We start from the raw sequence: 23634 nt of genomic DNA, 5'->3' as shown, positions 1-23634 counted from the left end.
AGATGCAGGTGCAGGGAGGATGGAATAAATGTATAAAACACACAAAAAACACAAAAAACACGCCCACTATTTAAATATATCCTTCAACACATGTTCACAAAGCACACACCTGTGTACCCTGCCCTGAGCTCAGGAAATGGAACATTACCCTGCCCCCAGGACCTCTTTCAGGGGCAAGTGACTGTCCTCTCTTTCCATTTCGTGAAACCTGTACTGTGCATTGGATGGGGCCTACCTCCCACCTGGCGAATGTTCCGGAGGGTTAGTGGCAACCTGGGAACGGCCCAGGAAGGAGGAGAGCATGTTGCACCAGGCTTCCCTCTGTTCTAAAGCAGGAATCCCCACAGGAAGGAGCAGGCAGAGGTGTGGGGCTTCACAGCAACTTAGGAAGGAAGCCACGTTATCCTCCAGGCACACCTTGAGCAAGTCCTTGACACCCAGCACCAGAGGGTGTCTCCCCTTCCCCAGTCCTCTGGCTCTGGCCCCAGGTCTCTGTTCTGCTGTCTTCACCATCCAACAGAGCTGACATCATTCAATGTATCCTAAGCATTTCATTACTTCTGCTGTGACATCGTCCCTGACATCCCAGAGGAAGAGGGAGGGCTTCCAGGCCAGCCCCCATGACTGCCTCCATGAGTTCCGAGTGCCTGGTTGGTACTCAAGGATAGTAATGATTATGGAGTCCTTATTAGCATTGTAATGATGGCTTATCTTAATGGATTACTATTTGCCAAGCAAAATATTTCCCAGCATCCCTAGGACGTGAGCATGGCAATTCTCCCCACTGTACAGATGTGGAAAGCAATAGAGAAGGAGGTGAGTTTGCAGGTAGGGGCCAGCCTTCCATGCCTAGCGTGGCTCATGTTCCAAATCTCCGCTCGGCTCTAATGCTTGGGGTATAACTCAGGAAGTTACCCTTCATTTGAAAGCAACTTCCTGCAGAAATGGCCTTGTGTCTCCCAACAATACTGCTCCACACAGCATGCTCACAGGAGGCTAATTACCCAGCAGATGCAGATTGGTCTCCAGGCGAATGGCCGACTGAAAGAGAAGCTCCTCGCGGTTGTCCAGGGAAGATTCTGCTTCCAGGTGGTTTCGCAGCCAGCAGGCATACTCTTCTTTGCTCAGAACCTACGTGAGACACCGCAGTGAGCGCTGTACAGGGGCTGAGTGCTGTGGCGACCCCACACACCCAGGAGGGGACACCCACTTACCCTCTTGGCGATACACAAGGTGCGCAGACCCTCCACTGCATACATGTTGAGGTAATTTTGAGTCTTGCTTCGTATTTTTTTTTGATGCCTCCCTCTGGCATCATCTAAGTTGAGAAGAAGCAGAAACACAATGAGTAAGAATAGAGCCCAGTGGGATGCCCTGGGGCTATTCAAGAAACCCCAGACAGCTGTGCACAGTTCTTACTCTCTTTTTCTGTTTTTTTTTTTTTTTTATTGGAGTAAAGCTGAGTGACTGTTGGATTTTATTTTTCATTTTTACTGATTTACCATAGAGATTTATACAACTATTCAAATTGCAGGGTATGTCACACCTCTACAAAGGTATATACCACATGGGATCCACCACCAAAGATCTAAACTACTCCTCACTACTCCCCAATAATGGACAACTCACTCTGGGGATCACCATTATGTTGTCAGAGTCTAAGAGTTACCGTCGAGTTTCATTAGTTTTTTTGCTTTATTTCTCTATATCCTACACCTGAGTGAAAGCATCTGGTATTTCTCTGTAGAAATAACTGCATATGCAATTTCAGCTCCTCTCCTTCCTTCTACCCAGCGTCTAGGTTCGCCTTCCATGGACACAGGAGGAAGCTGAGGTCTCTAAGTAGTCAAACTGAGACAGAAAGTAGAATGGTGGCCGCCAGGGGCTAGGAACAGGGAAGGGGAGTTGCTCAGGGAACAGCATTTCTGGTTTACAAGCTCTGGAGGCCTGTTGTCCAACAGTGAGAGTATTGAATTCTTCTGCCTCAGAGCTGTACAGTTAAAATGGTTAAGATGGTCAATTTTAACTTATGCATTTTTTTAAATTTAAGATTTATTTATTTATTTATTTATTTATTTATTTATTTGTTTGTTTGTTTATACAAGCACTGGGTAGTCAGAAGCATGGGAGGGTGAGAGAATTCACCAGAGCCAAAGCAGAGAACAGAACAGGCAGATTGACGAAATACACTACTAAGGCGAGCAGTGGGCGCAGCAGGAGAGGTCTGCGCGCCATGTGGGACCCTCGCCAGCAGCCGGGGATCGAACCTGCGCTGCAGAGGCTGCGGGCAGCTTTGCAACCTAACGCTCAACTGCTGCGCCACTGGGGAGGCCCACTTATGCATTTTTTTAACCATAATTTGTAAAAGCTAAGAAATCAGCTGTCAGCCAGTAAGAATTCTCCAAACACCCACCCTTTCCACTGTTTTCTGCAGACACAGATGAGGAGCAGACTCTGCTTATTACTGAATGCTGGAAGAGCTGGCCGTGAGCCTCACCAGCTGTGGAATACATGGCAAGGTGACCCTCTCCTCCTTAATGCCACCCTTTTCTTGGGTCAACAGTTATGAGTGGGAAGCAGAAAGCACTTAGAGCGTGTGCATTACAAGTATATGTTATAAGTGAGTGTATTTCAGGGCCACTGAAAAATAAGTGGCCCTCACCTTTCTGCCTCAGCTGCTGCCTGCAATTAGAACAGGAGGCCAGAACTTGGCTGCAGTTCACTAAGCAGGAACGTCAGGAGCATGCTTGCACTGTGATTTACTCCAGCAACCTCCGTGCAGCGGTATTCGGGAAACATCTGCTCCGCTAGATTTATTCCACGCAGTCACATTACTTGTCAATTTTCACATAAAATCCAAAGTAAAACTAAGCTGTTAGCTGAGGAAGAACCTCATCTAAATTTTTAAGAAGCTTATCCTGTTTTTGTCTGTTTTGTATTCCTCAGGGAAATAAGCATCTCACGAAACCAAAACCTCACTAAGTGGGATCTGGCATCCCTATGTCCAACCTATTATATGGAATTTTTTCTATTTATGACAAATTATTACTCAACAGAAAGTACAATTTCCATCCCCAAAACATACCTTATCAGTAGTGTTGCCAGAGAAAACAGGAAATGTCCACATACACAGAGGACACACTTCTACTAAAAATCATAGTCTATCTGAAACATAACTGGATATTCAGTATATTTTGCTTGCTAAATCTGACAGCCCTGTGTGCCAGTGATGAGGCTTCTGGTCTGGGGAAGGCTGTTTACTCTCCAAGTTGCCTCAGCATAAAGTGGACCTGGGAGAAACATTTACTTCCTAGACAGCACATATTCCACAGAGAAGACAGATTTCCCATCTCCATCCCCCCAAGGGGCTGAAAATCTATGCTTGGGGGCAAACCCACCCTTTTTATATATAAAGCACAGGCATACATGCGGTATATAGACAGACACAGAGTATCTGTGGCATGGACATTTCATAGGGGAGCAATTAGAAAAAAAAGTCTAAAAAGGCTCCTTAAGAAAAGTAAACATGGGGGGCAAGAGAGGGAGAAACACTACTCTGGATAACTTTGATTTAAGAAGTTAAATTTTTTGAAAAGGTGGCATTCCAGTCATCTTAATTTTGTTGACTGTTTACCCTGATGTTGTGATAACACTCCTAGGTCATGATAACACTATTCCAGATTCTGATTGTTTGAGCAAGGACATCTAGCTGAGGGAGGCTGAATTAAAATATAGTAATGGGGTCTCCCTGGTGGCCTAGCGCTATTACACTATCACCACTGTAGCACGAGTTCGATCCCCAGCCAGGGAGCTATCCACATGGCACAGCAGACCTCTCCTGTCTCACCCGCTGCTCCCCTCAGCAGTGGATTTCAGTAGATCTGCTTGTTCTATTTCAGTAGATCTGCTTGTTCCCCCCTCTGTCTCTGGTGAATCCTCCCACCCCACCCCCTGCACCTCTGGCCTGTACCCCAGTTCTTCTATGCAAGAATAAATAAATAAATCTTTAAAAAATTAAACAAAATATAGTAATAAGTACTTTGTTTCCCAGAGGGAGGAGGGAAGGGGCGAAGTGCAGGGGTGTGATGCTGGATCACCCATACTGTCAAGACAGAACTGAGAGGCCGCAGGCGCTGGCTCACTTTTCAACCACAAAGGAAAGGTCCTGAGCTTTGCAGTCAGGAGTCCCGCTCTGAGCACTGACATCACAGTAAGAGGACTGTGGGACATCAAGAATTCCCCAGCTCCACCTAGCGTTCTGGAAGGGCACATCTGGCAAACAGGGTTTTAAGGCAAGTTGTGACACTGAGGCTAAGGAGTTAATTTACTTTTAGACCCTAAAAGCACAAAGGAGAGGAAAAGAGCAACTTATCTAATCTTTTCCCTGAGACTTGCTTTTTCAGACATAGCAAAGCCTGAAGGTTTATTGACTCACCCTGAGCTGAGCGCCAAGGCCAGCTGGAGCTGGGTGATGTGGCTGCAGCAGAGGGTTCTACTGAAGACACGGGGCCCACCAGCAGAAATTTGGGATCTCCAGTTCCCAAAACCTATATAAGCTTATTTTCTTTCTTAATCAGGGTGGTAGGTGCGCATTTATTCCCTATGTCCTTGCAAAACTCATGAGAAATAAATCTGACTTCTCTTCTCAAAACCCTGACGCCACTGTCTGAGGCATGCACACTGGGTAGGGAACCCATACTCAATAGCAATCGTGCAAAGCTGTTTTCAGGACACCACAGACACGGGAGGCTGTAGGGGTGAGGCAGTAGTGGCCATGGTGGGTGCCCTTCCAGCTGCCAGTAGCGCCCCCCCCCCCCACACCACTTCTTTCCCTACAGGTGAGTTGTGCCCTAAGCATGGAAGAAGGGGTGACCAGGTTGACGAGTGGGGACTCAGGCCCTTCCTCTGCCCAGTCCCAGAAGCATTTGTCTCTGGAAAGAAGTGCAAGTCTTTCTAAACCCTGGGTTTCAAACTCCCCCTTTGCCAACCCAAACATTACATGGAACTCTAAAGCATAAAAAAAACAAGGTAGCATCACCCTGCCTCAAGTTGGGGAAGAGGGCAGAGGGCAAGACAGCACAGGCCCCACTTCCTGGGCTCTGGGCCCCCTCTGTGGTCTAAGACAGCTCCGGAAGAGGACTAGAAACTGTGGCCTGGGCGTCACGGCTGCCCCAGGTCCAGGCAATCAAAGGGCAAGAGGAAACGTCTAGTCTCACAGTCCTTAAACCACACTGTCTACGTTTAAATCCCGATGCTGGAGCTCGACCTCATTGCTCAGGGGGGAGTTCAGGCAGTGGAGTGCTCCTTCTCCTCCCCTCTCACCCTCCCCCGCCTCCAGGTCCTTCTGGCTCCTGATGCTCGACTCCCAAAGGCGGCACTCAGCCACCCTGGGGAAGTGCCACAGTGTGAAGAGCAGGTCTCTGACTGCACTGCTTGAAAACAGACACGAAAACAAAACAAACCTTAGAATTCACACTGCAGAACTGAGGTTGGGGGGCGGTTCGAGCAAAGCTGGGAGGAGGGGTGTGAGCAAAGGGGGCGCAGGTGCAATGCAGGAGGGTGGACTATGGTGGAGCGCAGTGGCTGCTTCGTGTTGGAACCCTAAAACCAAGTGTGGTAAAGCAATATTCCCTCAAAATAATTTATAATAAGAGAAAAAAAGATTTATGAAAGTCACTTTACTGGAGGGAAGATACTGGGGTGGGGGTTATTTTGCAGAATTTCCACCTGGAGCCGGGGGCTGTGTGGCCCAGAGGAGGGCAGGGGGCTACCTGAGGAGCAGGGCAGCAGGAGGTCCATGACGACAGAGTCGGCGCCCTTGGTGTAGACAATGATCTCGTTGGTGAGCGGGTTACGGATCACCACCGACATCCTCTTGCGGATGGAGTCGAAGCCCAGCGTGTGCAGGAGCTCGAAGGTGAGGCGGCCCAGCCGCGGCAGCTCCACCGACACCTGGTCTGGCTGCCGGTCCACCAGCGCGCAGCTGTAGGCGCTGGCTGCATACACCAGCGCCGCCTCGTCGGGGCTCTCGGCCTCGTAAAACAGCTCCAGAGGCTTCTCCTTCACCTGCTCATTCTTGTGCCCTGGCTCCTGGGCGGGGAGCTTGGGTGCCCAGTTGTCCGAGCTGCTGTAGCCATTGCTGGCGATCGCTGTGGCCGACTCTTCCAGGCGTTCCTCCAGCCTGAACAGCGAGGTGTCGGCTGACAGGGCGGACAGGATGCTGGACCCCGGCTTGTGCACGGACTTGGTGGTCAGGTTGGTGATGCTGGTGCAGCCGGAGGTCAGGCGGCTGGGCGTGAATCTCTTCAGGAAGTCTTCGATGGTCTTCACGGGGGACTTCAGCTCAAACCTCAGCTTATCCTGCAAGAGGAGCAGAGACAAATGAGATGGGGCACCCAGGGACCACAAAACGGACAGCCACAGGGGCTCCTCCGCCTCCCCAGGGAGGGCTCCTGCACAGACTGCCCACTTCCCAGGTTTCCAGTCATGCACTGAAAGGGCAGCTAGAGCTCGCCTTTCTTTCCCGGAATCCAAAAGGCTTAAAGACGAGGCAATATTTGTGGTCCCTGCAAACTTACAGGTTATCGCCTCAACGCAGAACTCCACTGTTGGAGAGTGGGTTAGAGAATCCGGCTTGTCTTTGCCTGGCACAAAAACCCCAGCTTTCTCTCCCCCTTCCCCCATTGAAAAAACCACTTAATTTCAAAAGATCAGTTTATACATTCTCTTGAATTATGTCTATAAATGATTTAAATAAGCATAACATTCCAAATCCCCAGAGAACCTTTGTAAACAAGTGGGAAGTGGAATACATAGACCAAAAATCAGGATCCATCTCATTAAAAAAAATTTTTAAATCACAGCAAATTATATACCTTGTAATGAGAAATGAAAACCAAAACCAAAGTTATGGACCCCCGTTAAAGTTTCTAAAGGCTCAATGATGGAGAAACAGAACATTATTTAGATGGGGGGCCACCCCAGTGGCACAGCGGTTGAGTGCTGGGCTGTGAAGCCGCCCACAGCCTTTGCAGTGCCTGTTCGATCCTCAGCTGCTGGCGAGGGTCCGACATGGCGCCCAGACCTCTCCTGGCACACCCGCTGCTCCCCTCAGCAGTGTACTTCGTCAGTCTGCCTGTTCCGCTCCCCGCTCTGGCTCTGGTGAATCCTCTCACCCCCACACCTCTGGCCTGTACCCCAGTTCTTGCATGCATAAATAAATAAATCTTTAAAAAAATAGATGGGTGCTAGTCAATAATGCTGGTATACTTGTTTTGATTTTCTGTTAGAGAATGGGCTTGAAGTAAATGTTGAAATATTCTAAACACTGAATTACAATTATCTTTAAATCTCAGTGATTTTGTCCTTGCCCAAAATATTAAATTGCAGTAATAATCTCCAGAGAAACCCGGTGTTGGCAAGGCAACACAGCTTTGACAAAGGTGCTTTTTCTTTATTCCTGCAATGACTTGTGTATCCAGGCAGGAGGTTTAGGTGGGCATGCTGGTACATTTGATAGCTCCAGACACCCTCAAAGGTGGTGCTCACCAATATGTGGGGGCAGAAATGCATCCAGAGGGGCCTCCTTGGTGGGTCAAAGGGTTAAGCACAGCACTGTGAAGCTTTCCACAGCCTCTGCAGCACAAGTTTGATCCCCGGCCAGGGAGCTACCCACATGGCACAGCAGACCTCTCCTGTCTCCCCGCTGCTCCCCTCAGCAGTGTATTTCAGTCAGTCTGCCTGTTCTGTTCCCCACTCTGTCTCTGGTGAATCCTCTCACCCACCACACCTCTGGCCTGTACCCCAGTTCTTGTATGCATGAATAAATAAATAATCCTTAAAAAAGAGACAGAGAGAGAAATGCATCCAGAGATGTATGTGTGTGTGTGTTTGTAGTCTGGTGGGTGCATGATTAAATACTCTGCTACCAGCATGGAACTCGCTGCAGGTGGAACCTAGAGAGGGTCTACACTAGAACCTAGACCCCTCCAGGGATGTGCCTCAGAGACTGAAGGCAGGTTGGTGGAAGAGCCCACAGGCCAGACAGACATGCAGAGGAGCTGAAAGCTAACCTCAGCAGAAGCAGCTCTGCACCAGCGCACCATCTCTGAGTGACCTGGTCATCCCACCTGGGTGCACCCAGCCCACAGGTCCTCGGCAGCAGCAGTATCCCTGGGGGTCGTGGTGCTGCCAGACACGCTGCTGCCACTGAAAGGGTGAGTCCTATTGTTCACCCCACATCACTCTCCAATGGCTCCATCAGTGGAACATCCTGGAAAGCTGGCCTAGGAGTCTGGGGAAGGGCCTAGGAAAGTGGAGTCAGGGGAGAGGTCTGTGACACACCCTTGATTATATCCACTCAAAGCGGCCTGCCTGCATTACGCATGTGCACGAATGTGACCTGGCCTGCCTGGTTACAGAGGATCCCTGAGCACATAAAACCTCACTCTCCAGAGGGAACCTTAATGTCAACCCAGGCAGAAACCACCCTGGGCATGGCTGCCTCCACCACCTTATGTAGCACTACTTCTCATTGAGTCTTAACCACTTCTTGAATGACAGCATTAGTGCCCTTCATTAGAATTAAATCCATTTACTATGTGTCATACTTTATGCTGAAGCTTTTATTTATTTATTTATTTGTTTATTTATTTATTTTATGCTGAAGCTTTTAAATCCTTACCATGGCCCCTCATTTCAGGTGAGGTCTCTGAGGCATAGGAGGGAACTGGCTTGTCTAAAGCTTGCTGAGTGGGATGGGGAAGTCAGGATTCACGTTCAAACAGTTTACCCCAGAGTCTGGGCCGCCAGCCCAACTTGTCCTTTCTTCCGTGTGAATCCGGGACCCTGCCTTCTGGGTAGGTTGTGTAGGGCAACCTCGCCCAGGCCCAGCTGCTCAGCACCCCTCCTGTTCAGCCTGGAGGCGTCTGTCCTCGCCCACTTGGCCTAATCCTGGCCCCATACCACCTGGTTTGGCACCTCAGAGCCAATGAGCTGGCTTGCCCTGTGGGCGGCCTGCTGTATCCCCTGAAACTTGAGAGCTGGGCTGAGAGGCACCTAGAGGAGTGGCTGGGAAAGGAGTTCCAGGAAAGGGAGGAGCACCGCCCTCCGGGAAGACTGACTGCAGTAGGGGACCAGGGCAGGGCGGGCTCCCTCCAATACTCTGGATACTTGGCACTTGCCTTTTGTTGGGGCTGCTCCGGGGATGACACAATCACTGTGTTGCAGATGGTGAGTGCGATAAAGAAGTCAAAAATGTCAGACAGCTCTGGCGAAAGGTGTGCCAGGGGGTGCTCCTGGTGCTGTGAGATGGCCAGGCACTGGTCACACTCGGACACCTTGTCATACAGCTTTGGGTCAGGTGTGATGTCCTTCTCCTGGGAAGGAGACAGAGGCCAACAGGAGTCTGAGCTTGTGAGTGTCTCCATTTTCAAGCCTCCTGATTTTGTTACAAATGTAAGAATTTCACCCCACACATACACAGATTTACATTTGTACTGACAATATTATAGTTGTCTATTACATTTATATTTTTATGATTTATCATTATAAATAATGTATAATGTATACCGGTGTTATAGTATATAGAACATATTGTTACACATTATACATTATTTTTAATGATACATCAAAACTTTAATGGTATAAGATTAAAGTAATGTATAATTTTTTAAAGTATAATTAAAAAGTAATGTGTAAGTATAATTAAAAAGTAATGTATAAGTAATGTATAAGATTAAAGTAATGTATAATGTATAATGTAGTAAGCAATGTATAACTTAAAATATGAATATATACTATATATTAGTAATATAAATTATATAAGAATATATGATATAAAATGGAATGCACGTGCTTATATGTAATAACATATACATGTTCTTACTATAAAGTAATAATATATCAATATATATTGTTTTATATAATATATAACATATTTTACTCAAAATCAGAAAATCAGAAAAGTTTAAAGATAGGAAAATTTAACAAATCTGTATCATACCCCCTCACAGTAATATAGACTTTTGGAAAAACATGCTCCTCCAATTCCATTCAGTCTTTTTTCTATATGTTTACATTTCATATAATCAAAATACATTAATTGGCAATTTCCATTTTCCCCAAAGCAATATATTGTCTGAGCTTTTCCAGACTGAAGAATTATTGAAACCATAATTTTTAACAGCTTCAAATGGATATACCATAATTTAATTGACCATTCGCTTATCGCTGGCTCCATTTTCCCCATTATTTTGCTGATGTAAATAATACACTTTAACCCTTTGCACTCTGCTGTCCCCTCTCAGGGGACATCGGAATTCTAGCGTATCACTCGGATGTCCCCTCTCAGGGGACATTGCAATTTATTAGTGATTACAGGGAATGGAGGTTATTTCAACGCAACTTTTTGAGACATGCATGTTTCCGTGAAGTTTTATCTTGAAATGGCACAAGAAATTAAATCAAAATATCGTAAAATGGTTCGGAGTGCAAAGGGTTACACTTCTGTGCACAGAAAGCTAAGAGTGAGAAGCCTCCTCCCACAATCCCTGCATAAAAGCCCAATCAGTGACATTAATTCTCTATTTAAACGGCAGCTTCTAGATGGGCTTTGAAAGATATGAAAGAATGAGGCCACCATAAAGTCAGTAAAATGGATTCTCCCTCTCTGTTCTTGAAACATTTTAGATGTACAAGGATCTTTTAGAGGCTGTCACTCACTAATTTCTGGAAATTTCCCCGCCTGACCAAATGTTTGGACAGCTGACAAGGCCAGAGACAAAGAAGTTTAATAGAATGTGGGCTCATCTAACCAAAAATTTGATTTTTTTTCACTTGGCTTTGCTTTTTCATAGTTGTCATCTTGCTCTGATATTTATTCATCTAATTTGTCACCCATCTGGGTGGCTCACCAGCAGCCCCCAGCTATGGAAACCACGGAAAAGGGCTGTGTCAGGGTTTTGGCAGAGACACAAGGGTGTGGGGAGAAGGTGCTGGCTGGAAGAACGCCTGCTGATGAGCAGAACCAACCCCCCAGAACAGCTGGTTTGCACTGTCAAATACAGATGTGCTGATGAAGGGGTGCAAGTGTGGGGGGGAGGAGAGGTGGCAAGTCAGTGGGTCCTCTGGGCAGGCTCACCATGGGGCTGCTGAAGGCCGTGTGTTTGGACAGCATGCTGGCCCGCTTGGCCTCCGCCCGGCTGCTTGTGCGCCGGTGCGACTTGGTGCTGTGACTCCTGTGCATGTCGCGGGTGCTCTGGTGGCACCCCATGGCGCTGAGGTGGGGCAGCGATCCCCCTTTGGATACCACCTCCTCCTCTTCAGAGTCAGTCTCCTGGTACCTGGCCAGACGCAGGGCTGTGAAGAGAGGAACACCAGGTGACACGTGACAGGAGGTCGGGTGGACATCAGTGACTCCGAGTGCTCACCACCCTCACTATGGCACGGTGGCCTAACCCAGGATTCCCGCTGCAGAGACCCTGATCAGGGCAACTACCCTGGCTGGGGGTGGGGGAGAATAATGCCAGTGACACTCTGGGTTCATGTAGCAGAGCAACATGTGCTTTTAGGGGGGCAGAGGCAGCAATGGATAAACCAAGGAGAGGTGCAATGACCTGTCTTTCCAGCTCCCATGAATATGGAATTCCAGAGGGAAGAAAGCAGTGTGAATCACCCAATGACCTTCCAAGAATTTTCAGCTGATAAGACTAGCAGGTGACGCCAGAAAACCTCTGTGTCTCTTGGTGTGGCAGAATAGAGACAGGTGCCTAAGAACTGCTGATGCCCTGGTTGGTTCTGCTTGTGTGGCAGAACATGAGTAATGTTTGAGAAGATGCTGACCCCACAAGGTGCTGCAGTGGGCAGGGTGCTGTCAGCCACTCAGAAGTGCCTTTTCTACAAAAGGTGTCAGGCTCCTAAGAGCTGCACTTCTGTCTTATTCTCCCTGGAAACTCAGCAACCCTTGAAGTTTCCATGCACGTGTACCTGCATGTGCTTGTGTATGCATGGGAATGTGCACACCTGGATGCAGCTTTGGATCTAGCAGCCCAGTCTTGGAGCTCCCAACCCCAAACTCACCATTTGCATCATGAGAATATTCTATGCCAGACACAGTGCATCTTCGGAAAACCATCTTATTCTCGGTTAAAGTGCCGGTTTTATCTGAGAAGATGTACTGTATCTGTCCCAGGTCTTCTGTGATATTTAGAGCTCGACACTGCAGCTGCGAGTCTGTTTCTTCGTCATACAGCTCGATGTCCTGGTTAATGAAGTACACTTGGCATACTTTGACAATTTCAATGGAAACGTATAAGGAAACTGGGATCAAAACCTAGAAGACACAAAGCATGCAGGATGAGCAACTGCCAGGGAGCCTGGAATGAGTTCAAGCTATTTAAATGACAAATGACTACAGCCACAAGTAAGGAGGGGCTATACTGTACCTTTAATAGTTTAAACAGGTTGGTTTAGAATCAGTATTGGAAAAGTATTAGGATATTGGCAAAGAGTTTAAACTAGGGCAGCCTACGTGCCGCTGCAGATCGGAAATCCGCTACCGTGTCTGGATGTGTGGTAACCATGGCTTGGATAGGAGCAAACATTTTCATATGCCTAAGTTGTGCTTGAGAGAAGCTAGGAAAGGAAAGAGAGAAAAGAGAATAAAAAACACATGGCACAGTCAGACCCTTACAAGCAAAGTCACCTCGTACCACAGTGGCACTTCCGGTGACAGGTGCTGTCTGAACCGCGGACACCCCAAGTTTAGAAGAGACAGTCTTTTCAAGGCTGGTTTTGTGTTGAAGGACAATTTTCTGGGATCTTGTATAATACAGAGCAAAAGGAAGAAGGCTTTGAAAGGAATATTCACAGTTATACCTTGACAATTTAAGACTAACATTTATTAACATAAAATCAATGTTTAATATTTTTTAATGGAGTAACAGTATTAAACTGAGTGTTATGGGCTCAGAATATCCTATCCAGACGAACTATGTTTTTCTGGTAACTTTAAGTATGCTAATGAAGCACCTATGACAGTATTAATTCAAGACTAGAACACTATTTACATTTAGGAAAAAATGCTAGGTGAAATAAGTCAGACAAAGAAAAAGACTGTAAGATAGCGCTTGTATGTGGAATCTAAAATACCAAATTCATAGAAACAGAGAACAGAAAGGTAGTTTCTAGGGGCAGGCGCTGGAGGCTGAGCCAAGTGGGTGAAGAGGGTCAAAAGGCACAAATTCTCAGTAATAAAAAAATTCTCAGGGTGTGAGGCATTGGTGACTATAGTTGACAATACTGTATTTTATATCTGAAAGTTTCTAGGAGAGCAGATCTTAAATGTTCTTATCACAAGGAAAAAAAATTGGAACCATGTCAGGTGATGGATGTTAACTAGACTTATTTTAGCGATCCTTTTGCAATGGATACATATATAAAATCATTATGTTGTACATTTAACACTAACACAGTATGCCAATTATATTTCAAAAAAGTGGGAAAAAAGCTACAGAAAAAATAATTAGTAAAAGAGCTAAATGATTTCCTTAAATAATCAAGATCCTCATGTGAGTCACCATAACAACTCCATCTCTTTTTCCATCAAAAGTTTTATGAAAGCAACTAGGAAATAAATGATCACATTGAGTTTTTTAAAACCCACACTAGGTTTAACAGGTATAGAGTTTCACTTTTATGAGATAATAAGAATTATGGAGGTGGAAGGTAGTGGTTTGTACAACAATGTGAATGTATTTAACACCAATGACTGTGTGCTTAAAAATGGTTGAGAGGGTTACTTTTATGCTAAGTGCATTTTACCATAACAAAAACAATTTTTAAAAAACCCTCTAATTTGGAAGATCAAATAAGGCTGTTTCTGTTGAATGCAGAACATGTGATAAAAGAGAGCAGAGTTCCCCTTCTAGGCAAAGGCTCAGCAGATGTCGGCTGGTGACTGTATTCCCAAGGAGGCTGGAGGTGATCCTCGTTGCCCTTTTCCTCTCTAACAAGCCTCTGGGCATGGATTCTCAGTTAGTGATGGGGAGCTGTCGAGGAGGCACGTGAATTAATAATAATAATAGTAAGACAATGCCACTAAATGCAGTGTGACATCCTGAACTGAATCCTTGAACACAAAAAGCACATTTGGGCAAAGACTAGTGGAAACTGAATCAAGTGTGGAGTTCAGTTAATGGCAAAATATCAAAGCTGGTTCCTCGTTCTGACAATGGATGGTGCTAATGCAATGATCATGTTGGGGAAACTTGGGGGGGACCTAGCGGGGGGCACATGGGAAACTCCCTACAATTTTTTGCAACGTGTCTATAAATCTTAAATTATCCTAAGACAAATTTTAACTTATTGGAAAGCAAAACAAAACAAAAACAATGATTAAAACCAACTCCTCACGACCTGTAACTTAAAATAAGAAAGGAGAATTTGAACTTGAAAATCACCCAGGAAAACACCCCATAGATAAAGAGGAGAAAAAATAAAATATAAGTGCACTTGGGATCTTCCCAGATGCAGAATTTACAGAAAATTTTTAGCAGAGTATGATGATTTTAAGTTCTCTTCAGGAAAGTATAGTGGCTATGGGAGGATGCTGTTACCTGCAGAACTATTATCATTGTCAAAAATAAGTAAACTGCAGCTGTGACTGGGGACAAGGCGCTGCCATCAGACTCAGGAACATCAAATAATGATTTCTTTTCTTGATACCGCTGTACCCATAGTCCATGGCCTGCAGTAACGTTCAAGAGAAACATCATTCGTCCAGTAGAAACGCAAGAACACCGCCAGTGCAAATTAAAACAAAACTTTAAGACTATGGCTTGAAACAACCACATTTGGGCTTATTCACCTGCCTGACACCTAAGAAAGCAAACACACAGCATGTCTGGCCTGTGACCAGGCAGCAGGAAGGCACCAGGGCTCCAGCTCCTCCTCACACCAGGCGCTTTCCACTGTTGGTGCTAATATATAAATATATATATATATATAAATATATATATGAAGTAACGTTACATTATAACAGTATATAAGTTTCAGGTGTACATCAGTATAAACCAACATCTGAAGTTCACCACTAAAAGTCTACTTCTAGCCTTCATCACAGTTGACCCCTCAGTAAGGAATTTCTTAAGTAGGACCTCACAAAACACCAGTCTTGGCAGTAGACTCTGTCCCTTCTCGGAGATTCAAAATTCACATTTCATAAACTCCGAGGAGCCAACAGCAATGCATACTATTTCACGAACCATCTCCCTGGCCTATGTGATAACAGAATCCCTTTCCGACCCATGTGCCTCTTACCCATGAACCCCAAGACCAAGTCACACCCGCCACATGCGTGGGAGTGGTTGGGCAGGGGACATGATGGAGGTCATTAACTGGCAGGCTCAACTCACTCTTATGTGAAGCCTTCCCAAGGTTCTGGAAAGCAGCGGGGCTCATACACAGCCTCACTGCTGGCCCCTTCTTAGGATACAAATAATCATTCTCCTCTTTTCATGGAGTTTTAGCATTTGTGGTAGTAGTATTTGTGAATTAGTTAATGACTGGGTTGCCAGTCTACTACTTCTACCGGACTCATTACTACCAGTGAGATTAAACTATCCTTGCATTTAAGAAATTGCAGATTTGAAAAATAGCATGTCTTTCCCAAGCCCATTCACTCATCTAGTCACCTCCAGGGGGCTGGGCTCATGTGACTATTCCTCAGGTCTATGTTGAGTGACAAAAGCACATTTTAATTTCAGAGTGTTGGATCCAAGTGGGTCACCCAGAGGCTATCCAGCTGTGCTGACTCATGCAACCCGTGGAGGAGACTTACCGACTGCTGAAAACAGAGACATACAAACGAGGAGGAGGACACACCAGAGCACGTCACAGTTCATCTGCCTCTCAAGCTGGCTGCGCTTATAGCGGGGCCCGCTGTTGTTCAGCAGAGCCTTGGTCTCATGTCCTGTGGGGAGGACAGGGAGACACAGTGAATCAATGCCAGGCAGAGTAGTGGGATGGGAGAGGCTGGCTCATGCAGCGTGATGCTGCTGCCCAGCGGCATGTGTGGGAACAGTTCAGTTGAAAGGTGGAATATAAAATTAACCTTATGTGGCATCTCCACATAATGGAAAACCACTCAGTTGGAACTTGAAGGGACTATGCCAAGTGAGAAGGAGAAAGACAGATGCCATGTGATTTCACACATATGTGGAAAAATGAAGAAGCAAAGCAAACAAACAAACAAAAAATGAACATTTGGACTCTGACAACGAAATCATGGTTTCCAGAGGGGAGGGAAGGAGATGGGGGTGGGAGGAGCCACTAGAGGGGTCTGTGTGTGGTGGGGATGGATGCTAGACTTTTGGTGGGGGGCGAGGTGTGGTATATACACCTGTTAAGGTGTGAGGCTGTCCTCCTGAAACTTATATAATGTTGTAAACCAAAGTTACCTCAATAAAAGAAAAAAAATTAATTAAAAATATTAATCTTAAATAAGTAACCACCATGGAGTCACTCATGCAAAGATATAGGTTCAAATGCTAAGAGGTAATTATTACAAGTTTTGTTTTTAATATTTTTCTATGATTATTTCCCACATTTTCTACAGCAGATACATGCCCTTTTTATAATGATACAATAGGGAGAATTTTGGAGTGCCCACAGCCTGGCGCGGGGAGCCGATGCCGACATGGACCAGGTGTGAATGTCCTACCTGCATAGATGACGATGCCGACCACAGCCTCTGTGTTTCTAATGGTGCATCCTCGCAGCAACAGGTTCTCCTTATATAGCCCGGCCTTCTTCCCGCTGTCGTGTATGCTGCCAAAGAACAGCGGGCACCATCACAAGGGTGTCCCCAACCTCCTCGCCAGCCCTGCCTTGAGGAAGGAAGGCCCAGATGCTTGATAGGGAAGGCGAGCAGGGAAACCCACAGGTGGGCAGCTTGTCACTTGGGAAACTGGATTTTTAGAACCATCGGGAGCCTGATGCTGGTCTGTATAGGGACTTCGTGAAATAATGAGAAATATACACATGGGTGTCCATCTCTGGTTCTGACATAGGGCTCTTGAAAATTTTGTAAATAAGGTTGTTAGGAGAGACTTGTGTTTTTTTTTTTAAGATTTATTTATTTATTTATACAAGAACCAGGGTACAGGCCAGATGCGCGGGAGGGTGAGAGGATTCACCAGAGATAGAGCGGGGAACAGAACAGGCAGACTGACGAAATACACTGCTGAGGGGAGCAGCGGGCGAGGCAGAAGAGGTCTACAGTGCCATGTGGGACCCTGGCCGGCAAGCCGGGATCGAACCAGTGCTGTAGAGACTGCAGACAGCTTCACAGCACGGCGTTCAACCACCTGTGCCACCAGGGGAGGCCCAGAGACTTGTGTTTTAATAGTCTTTTTTTTTTTTAAAGATTTATTTTTTATTTATTTATACAAGCACTGGGTACAGTCAGAAGCGAGGGAGGGTGAGAGAATTCACCAGAGCCAGAGCGGGGAGCAGAGCAGGCAGAAGGACCAAAGTACACTGCTGAGGGGAGCAGCGGGCGGCAGGAGAGGTCTGCGCGCCATGTGGGACCCCCCTCCAGTGGCCGGGGAGCAGCCGGGGATCAAACTGGCGCTGCAGAGGCCGCGGGCAGCTTCGCAACCCAGCGCTCAACCGCTGCGCCACCGGGGAGGCCCTTAATAGTCTTTGGCACCAGTTCCTGGCATAGAGCTCCGAAGTATTTTTCCAAGTGGTAAGAGTACTAGGAGCATCTCTCAGCTTTGGCCCCGGAAGTTCCTGATACAAGATGCCAAATCCCTTATAGTATCCTGGGTGATAGGAGCATCTTTTATTCTAATGAGGTGACTCTGGATGACTCCCAGATTGGGGGGCGGTCACCTAAAAAAACAAGTTAGAATTTTCAGACCCAACCCCATCTTTAGAGAAGCGAGAGGGACTGACAATGGAGTTAATGATGGATCATGCCCACATCACAAGGACCCCCAAATCCCAAAGTACAGGTTCTGGGTAGGTGAACATGTGGAGGTGTTCACTCACATACTTTATTATATTCTATATAGTAAACTGGTAAACACAAATAAGTGTTTTCCTGAGTTGAGCTGCTTTAGCAAATTTATGGAACCTGTAAGAGGGGTGGTAGAAAGCTCTGATTTGCAGCACAGGTGACAACCCAGACATTCGACTGGGTGGGGGACTGAGCCCCGGTAAGGGATTGAGCCTCAACCTGTGGGATTAGACGCTATCTCTGAGCAGACGGTGTCAGAATGGAATTAAACTACAGGACACCTAGCTGGTGCACAGAATAGCTTGGTCTGGGAAAAACCCACAAGTTGGAACTGGTGTTGGGGTCGTTGTGGGCTTGTTTTCACCACAGTGAAGGGCCTCTGCTAGAGAGGGCAGACCTTAGAGCTCAGGGGCTGGGTCAGAAAGCTGACCCAGGACAACCCTGTAGGGTGGGCCCTGCCCCTCACCCCCCAGGCTCATCAGGGAGCTCACTGTCCTCATCAGTACCACCTGCATCCACAGAAATACAGTTATTTCTCTAGAAAGGGAAGGGTATTAGTTTCACCAATATCCTCTACATTCTTTTTTCTCATAAAAGTCATGTTATTAGAAATATTACTATATTAAATTTGAAACATAGAAAATTCCATGAGACAATAAGATAAATCCAGTTTTGCTGCTCTTTAGATTCAGAGGAATAGTCTGAATTTAGGCCAAGAGTTCTTAAACACCTCCTATTAGCTCCCAGTGGTGGCTTTGTTCTCACCTACACTAGCCATGACTGGGACCCAGATGGACAGGCCACAAAGGAGAGTCCTGGAGGCTTTAGGGACCAGAGCATGAACCCAGGGACCCAGCCTAACTGACACAGCAAATGCTGCCAAGGGGGGGCCTTCCAGGAAGCGCCCCTCCCACACATCCACATCCAACTCCTCTCTGTGGTTCCTGGAGCGCCCTTCCCACGAGGTCCTCGCACAGTGCTGCAGACCTGGGAGCCCAGCAGGTTTGGGGAGGTTGGAGGAAGCCCACAAGGTTTCCTGAGAAGCAGCATTTCCTGCCCACATCCTGACCCTGGCACCAGCATGTGGGGCTGGGCCCTCTCAAGCCTAAACACAGTTCTTCACGACCAGGGAAACAAACAGATTTTCTGGTGAAGAAGGGACAGTAAACAGGGACGTCACTGCTGATGGGGTGCACTTGTACCAGCCTGTTACTGACCAACGTTGTGTTAGTTCTCTGGCACGGCGCCTGCAAAGGACATGCTCTCTCTCTGGCGATTCCAGGACAGTGTGAGGTTTTACTTTAAAGAACTTCAAGCCTGAAAGCCTCACTGCTGAGGTCAGTGTGTGTACCATGAGGCACACAAAACCCTCCTCCCGTCTGCAGTGAATGGATGCCACCTCTTCCCCACAACAGCGACAAACAGGACTTCCCAGAAACAGTGGTGAAGAAGTATCAGACCCCCTCAATCAAAGTTCCAGTCATGCTTATTCAGAACAAGAAATGAACTCAACAGAAGCAAGAGAAACACTGTACCTTAAACTTCCTTTGACACTACATGTGCTTTTCAGCAAGTATTGTGTATTCCAGAGAGAATAAGTCAGACCAGAATGGGTCACAAGCAGACTCACTGGTCTATGTGAGGGCAGTTGGCAGATTAAAGGGGATGGGGACCATACTCCTGGGGGAATAGATCCTGCAGCAGAAGGCAGAGGAAGGGAGGCTGAGGAACGGTGCCATCCAGCAGCTGAAGTGCTGGCTCAGATATCTGAAAAATCCCCACTGAACAGGCTGACCAGGCCTGAGGGCTGATTCTCGGAGGCCCTGAGCCACCCTGAGCACCGACCCCTGTGTCCTAAGTTGAGGTGGCCCCTACCCTGGAATTTATAGATTGAAGTCCTACCCCCAGGACCTCAAAATGTGACTGTACTTGGAGTTAGGGTGTTTAAAGAGGAAATTAAGTTGAAACAAGGGCCGATGGAAAGGCCTTAACCCCATATGACTTGTGTCCTTTCAAGAAGAAGAAATTTGGACACAAGGGCAGACCAGCAGAAAGGTGAAGATGATGTGAAGACACAGGGAGGAGGAACTATTACCAAGCTCAGGATCAAGGCCTTAAGAGAACCGTCATCTCAGACTTCCAGCCTGCAGGACTGACAGTAATGCCTGCTGTTTAAACTGTCCACTCTGTGGTCAGCCTGAGCTAAGGGGTACATCCCTCAATGCTGAATGGAGCCACCAGAAGAGCTTCTCAAGCGCAAGTCTTCCTGACTCATCAGACTGACCTCTCATAAATCAAAACTCTGCAAAAGTCAACTGGCCTGTGTGTGACAGGAGCACTTGCAGCAGCACATATTGTTCACCAGAAAGGGCACCTACAAGGTCCCCGAGAAAGCAGCTCAGATAATACCTGCCCTTGCGGTGCCACTTGAACATGCAGCTCCTAATGCTCCAGATATATATGAAAGCAGAGACCAGTATCATTACCTCCCATGTGCCCACCATCTTCAAAAAGTATCAACATAACACAGCAACATATGGCCAATGCCGTGTCATTCGCCTACCTTCTTTGTCTTTTTATTTTGGAGCAAAGGGCTGGATTATTTGGCATACAATATACTGAACTTTTTGTTTATTTGTTTGTTGCATTTTTCCCTTACCAGAATAAAATATACATAGAGGTGAGGATTTCTGTCTTTTCAGTTCACTGCATTATCCCGGGAGCCATAAACAGGAGTCGACACACAGTAGGTGCTCAACAAATACTTATTCAATGACTGGGTAGATGAATGAATGAATGAATTTACCAGGCTCCTCCTGCCTGATCCTGCACTTCCCTTTAGTGGGGTCATGGGTGGTCGCCTGCTCTCCTCATCAGTCTCCTCACTTGCCCAGGACCCTTAGAGGAAGAAAAGGTAACAGCTGCTTGTCACAGTCAATGCTGAGAAGTGTCCACAGGATCTTCTTACAAACCAGTCTATAAGCAACCAAGAAGGCTCAAAGGAGTATCGGGCAACATTCCGAACAGGGGACACAGAGTGGCAAAGACTGTGAATGCATATTTTAGAGCTCTGTTTGTGTACATATATAATATAGGGAAAGATGACTACTACACAGATACCATTTGTCAGACACAAGGACAGACTCAGGCAGATGGACGATACTTACATGCAACCATGAAACCTTGTCAGGTCGTTGTTTGGCTTCTCACACTCAATCACACTGGTGAACTTCAAAGGGTTGAATTCAGAGACCTGAAAGGAAGGCAGGTATACATTACACACACCTGGCCTCAGGCTGCCCTGTCCTAAAAGCACATACTTTTCTGGCTCACGTTCTCAGAAGGGAACACATGGAAGGACTCTACCCAGTAACTTCTGCAGATTGCCAAGCAAACCCAGCTTGACCTGTTTCATCATTCTTGTAATAATGGTTACTAATCACTGCAGAATGAACAGCAATTACTAGAACAGTACTGGTAAGTAAGCGAGCAGAGAGAATGGGAACGCTAGTGCAAAATAAGAGATAATAGCAAAGGATCCCACTAATGATGGGAGGGATGAATGAGTTTCTTGAGACAGATCAGTACTTTCCAATTTTCTACATAGATTTAGAGAAGCAAATTCCATCTGGAAAATAGGAACTTATAATAAAATACCATTTGCTCAGCATGTGCTGAGAATTCTTCACCGATATTTGATGGAAAATATTTAAATAACCAATGTGCAAGTCAATGACTTATTACTCTGCTAGATGAAAAAAATGACAGCTCACCACAAAGGAAGTCTCTCATTAGAATTTTGCCATCAGTAGATTGATGGCTAGAATGGTGCCTGAATTCGTGAAGAGAAAAAAAGGGAGGGGAGAGAGAGCAATGGGACAGGAGGAGAGAGCAGGAGGGAGACAGAAGGGAAATACAGGAATAAGCCTTTAGGATAAATAACTGAGTACAATGAATAGCTTTTTAAAAAATCAGTTCTCAGGGCTGCCCTGGTGGTGCAAGGGGGTAAGTCGCAGCACTATGAAGTGATTTGTAGCCACCACAGCACGAGTTTGATCCCCGGCCAGGGAGGTGACCCACATGGAGCAGCAGACCTCTCCTGTCTCGCCTGCTACTCCCCTCAGCAGTGTATTTCAGTCAATCAGCCTGTTCTGCTCCCCACTCTGTCTCTGGTGAGTCCTCTCATCCCCCCTCAATGTTGGCCTGCACCTCAGCACTTGTATGCATAAATAAATAAATTTTAAAACATCAGTTCTCTTTGATCAGGCTAGTCATTCTCTTTTCTCTGTCAAGGGTCCTAGGGTAGAAAATTTCTACTTACATGGTTAAAAAATTGAACTGTCTTTGCTCACACAAACATGTTGTCACCAAAAAAGTGCAAGTGGTTAAAAATCACAGAGATGGCACAGACATTACCCACACCGACCCACCACAACAATGTAATGATAAAAGCACAAAGGTAATTCATTACTTAAAAGTCAGTTCTGGCTGGTTTTTAATTATCATGTATATTAAAAGGAGAACTTATTATTGATAGATAATAGTAACTCAATTCGATAGCTGAAATTAAGATGCCATTTTAAGAGGCTCTTCCTGAAGTTTAGTGCCACAAGCCCCTCTCTCATTGGACTGAAATGGACTCTCGCGCTATTTCCGGAGTGAGGCTGTTTAAAGAAGTCTGTGTTTATTTAAAACGATTTGGATTATCTTGAAGCCAGTGGGTTGCCTTTTCCAGGACAGACATCTGTGGATACAGCATCCAGGATGGCCATGAAGGGAGTGAGTTCCAGAACATACTAGGATTTTTCTTGGCAGATGAGGGTAGACTTAAAATACTCTGTCTGTTTATTATTCTTTCTCTCTAAGAAAAATGTAGTGTGCATGACTCAGAAATGGTAGGACATTCTGTCTCTAGGATTTCAGAGCTGCATTCATAATGTTCTACCAATAATCATTGAGGAACAGGCTTCCCCTGGACCCGGGACATCTGGCTTCATCTGTTTTATTGGAAACTGGGTTTTGAGGGGTTTTAGAACTGGATGGATCTCTAGAGATTGTCAGTAGGGGGATTATGCCTTTGCCTGGACCATTCCTCTCCCAAACCCCTAGAAGTCATATATTGAAGTCTTATCCCCAGGACCTCAGAATGTGACCGTATTTGGGCATAGGGTCTTTAAAGAGATAATTAAGTTACAATGAGGTCGCTAAGGTTGAGCCCTAATATAATTCTGACTGATATTCTCAAAGGAAGAGGAAACTTGCACACAGACACATAGAGGGAAGAAGCCGGGAGGTGAAGGTCATTCACAAGTGAAAGAGAGAGGTTTCCTGAAGAAACCAAACCTTTCTGCACCTTGATTTTAGACTTCCTGCTCCAGCACTGTGACAGTGTAAATTTCTGTTACTTAGGCCACTCACTGTGGTATATTGTTATGGGTCCACCTTTGAGTTTCTTCTTTCAAAAGCGTTTCACATTGGAAGCACACATTTTAATATGAAGATTCTATTTACGTTGATTATTCCTAACATAATTGGCAATGTAATGATACTTCCGTTTAAGGATAACATTTATTTATCCTTCCCCATCCACTCATTTGATGCATTTGTTTCAT

General features: G+C 46.1%; 1 protein-coding gene across 1 annotated transcript in view; it reads right to left on the bottom strand.

The window, feature by feature from the left end:
• ATP10A (ATPase phospholipid transporting 10A (putative)) overlaps nt 1-23634 on the bottom strand; it is a gene marked incomplete at both ends in the record, with an annotated part of 132065 nt that overhangs the window by 17415 nt on the left and 91016 nt on the right. The window contains 10 exons of the mRNA XM_084254065.1: nt 1005-1131; nt 1215-1318; nt 5772-6360; nt 9183-9377; nt 11141-11358; nt 12079-12331; nt 15867-15970; nt 16721-16827; nt 20909-20998; nt 21190-21275. Coding sequence (XP_084110191.1) covers nt 1005-1131; nt 1215-1318; nt 5772-6360; nt 9183-9377; nt 11141-11358; nt 12079-12331; nt 15867-15970; nt 16721-16827; nt 20909-20998; nt 21190-21275 — 1873 coding nt within the window. The remainder of the gene's footprint in view (nt 1-1004; nt 1132-1214; nt 1319-5771; nt 6361-9182; nt 9378-11140; nt 11359-12078; nt 12332-15866; nt 15971-16720; nt 16828-20908; nt 20999-21189; nt 21276-23634) is intronic.

Source organism: Talpa europaea (genome assembly GCF_964194135.1).
Source record: "Talpa europaea genome assembly, chromosome: 14".
Taxonomy (NCBI): Eukaryota; Metazoa; Chordata; class Mammalia; order Eulipotyphla; family Talpidae; genus Talpa; species Talpa europaea.
Note: the sequence above shows the minus strand (reverse complement) of the source record. Positions and strands in the feature narration are given on the sequence as shown.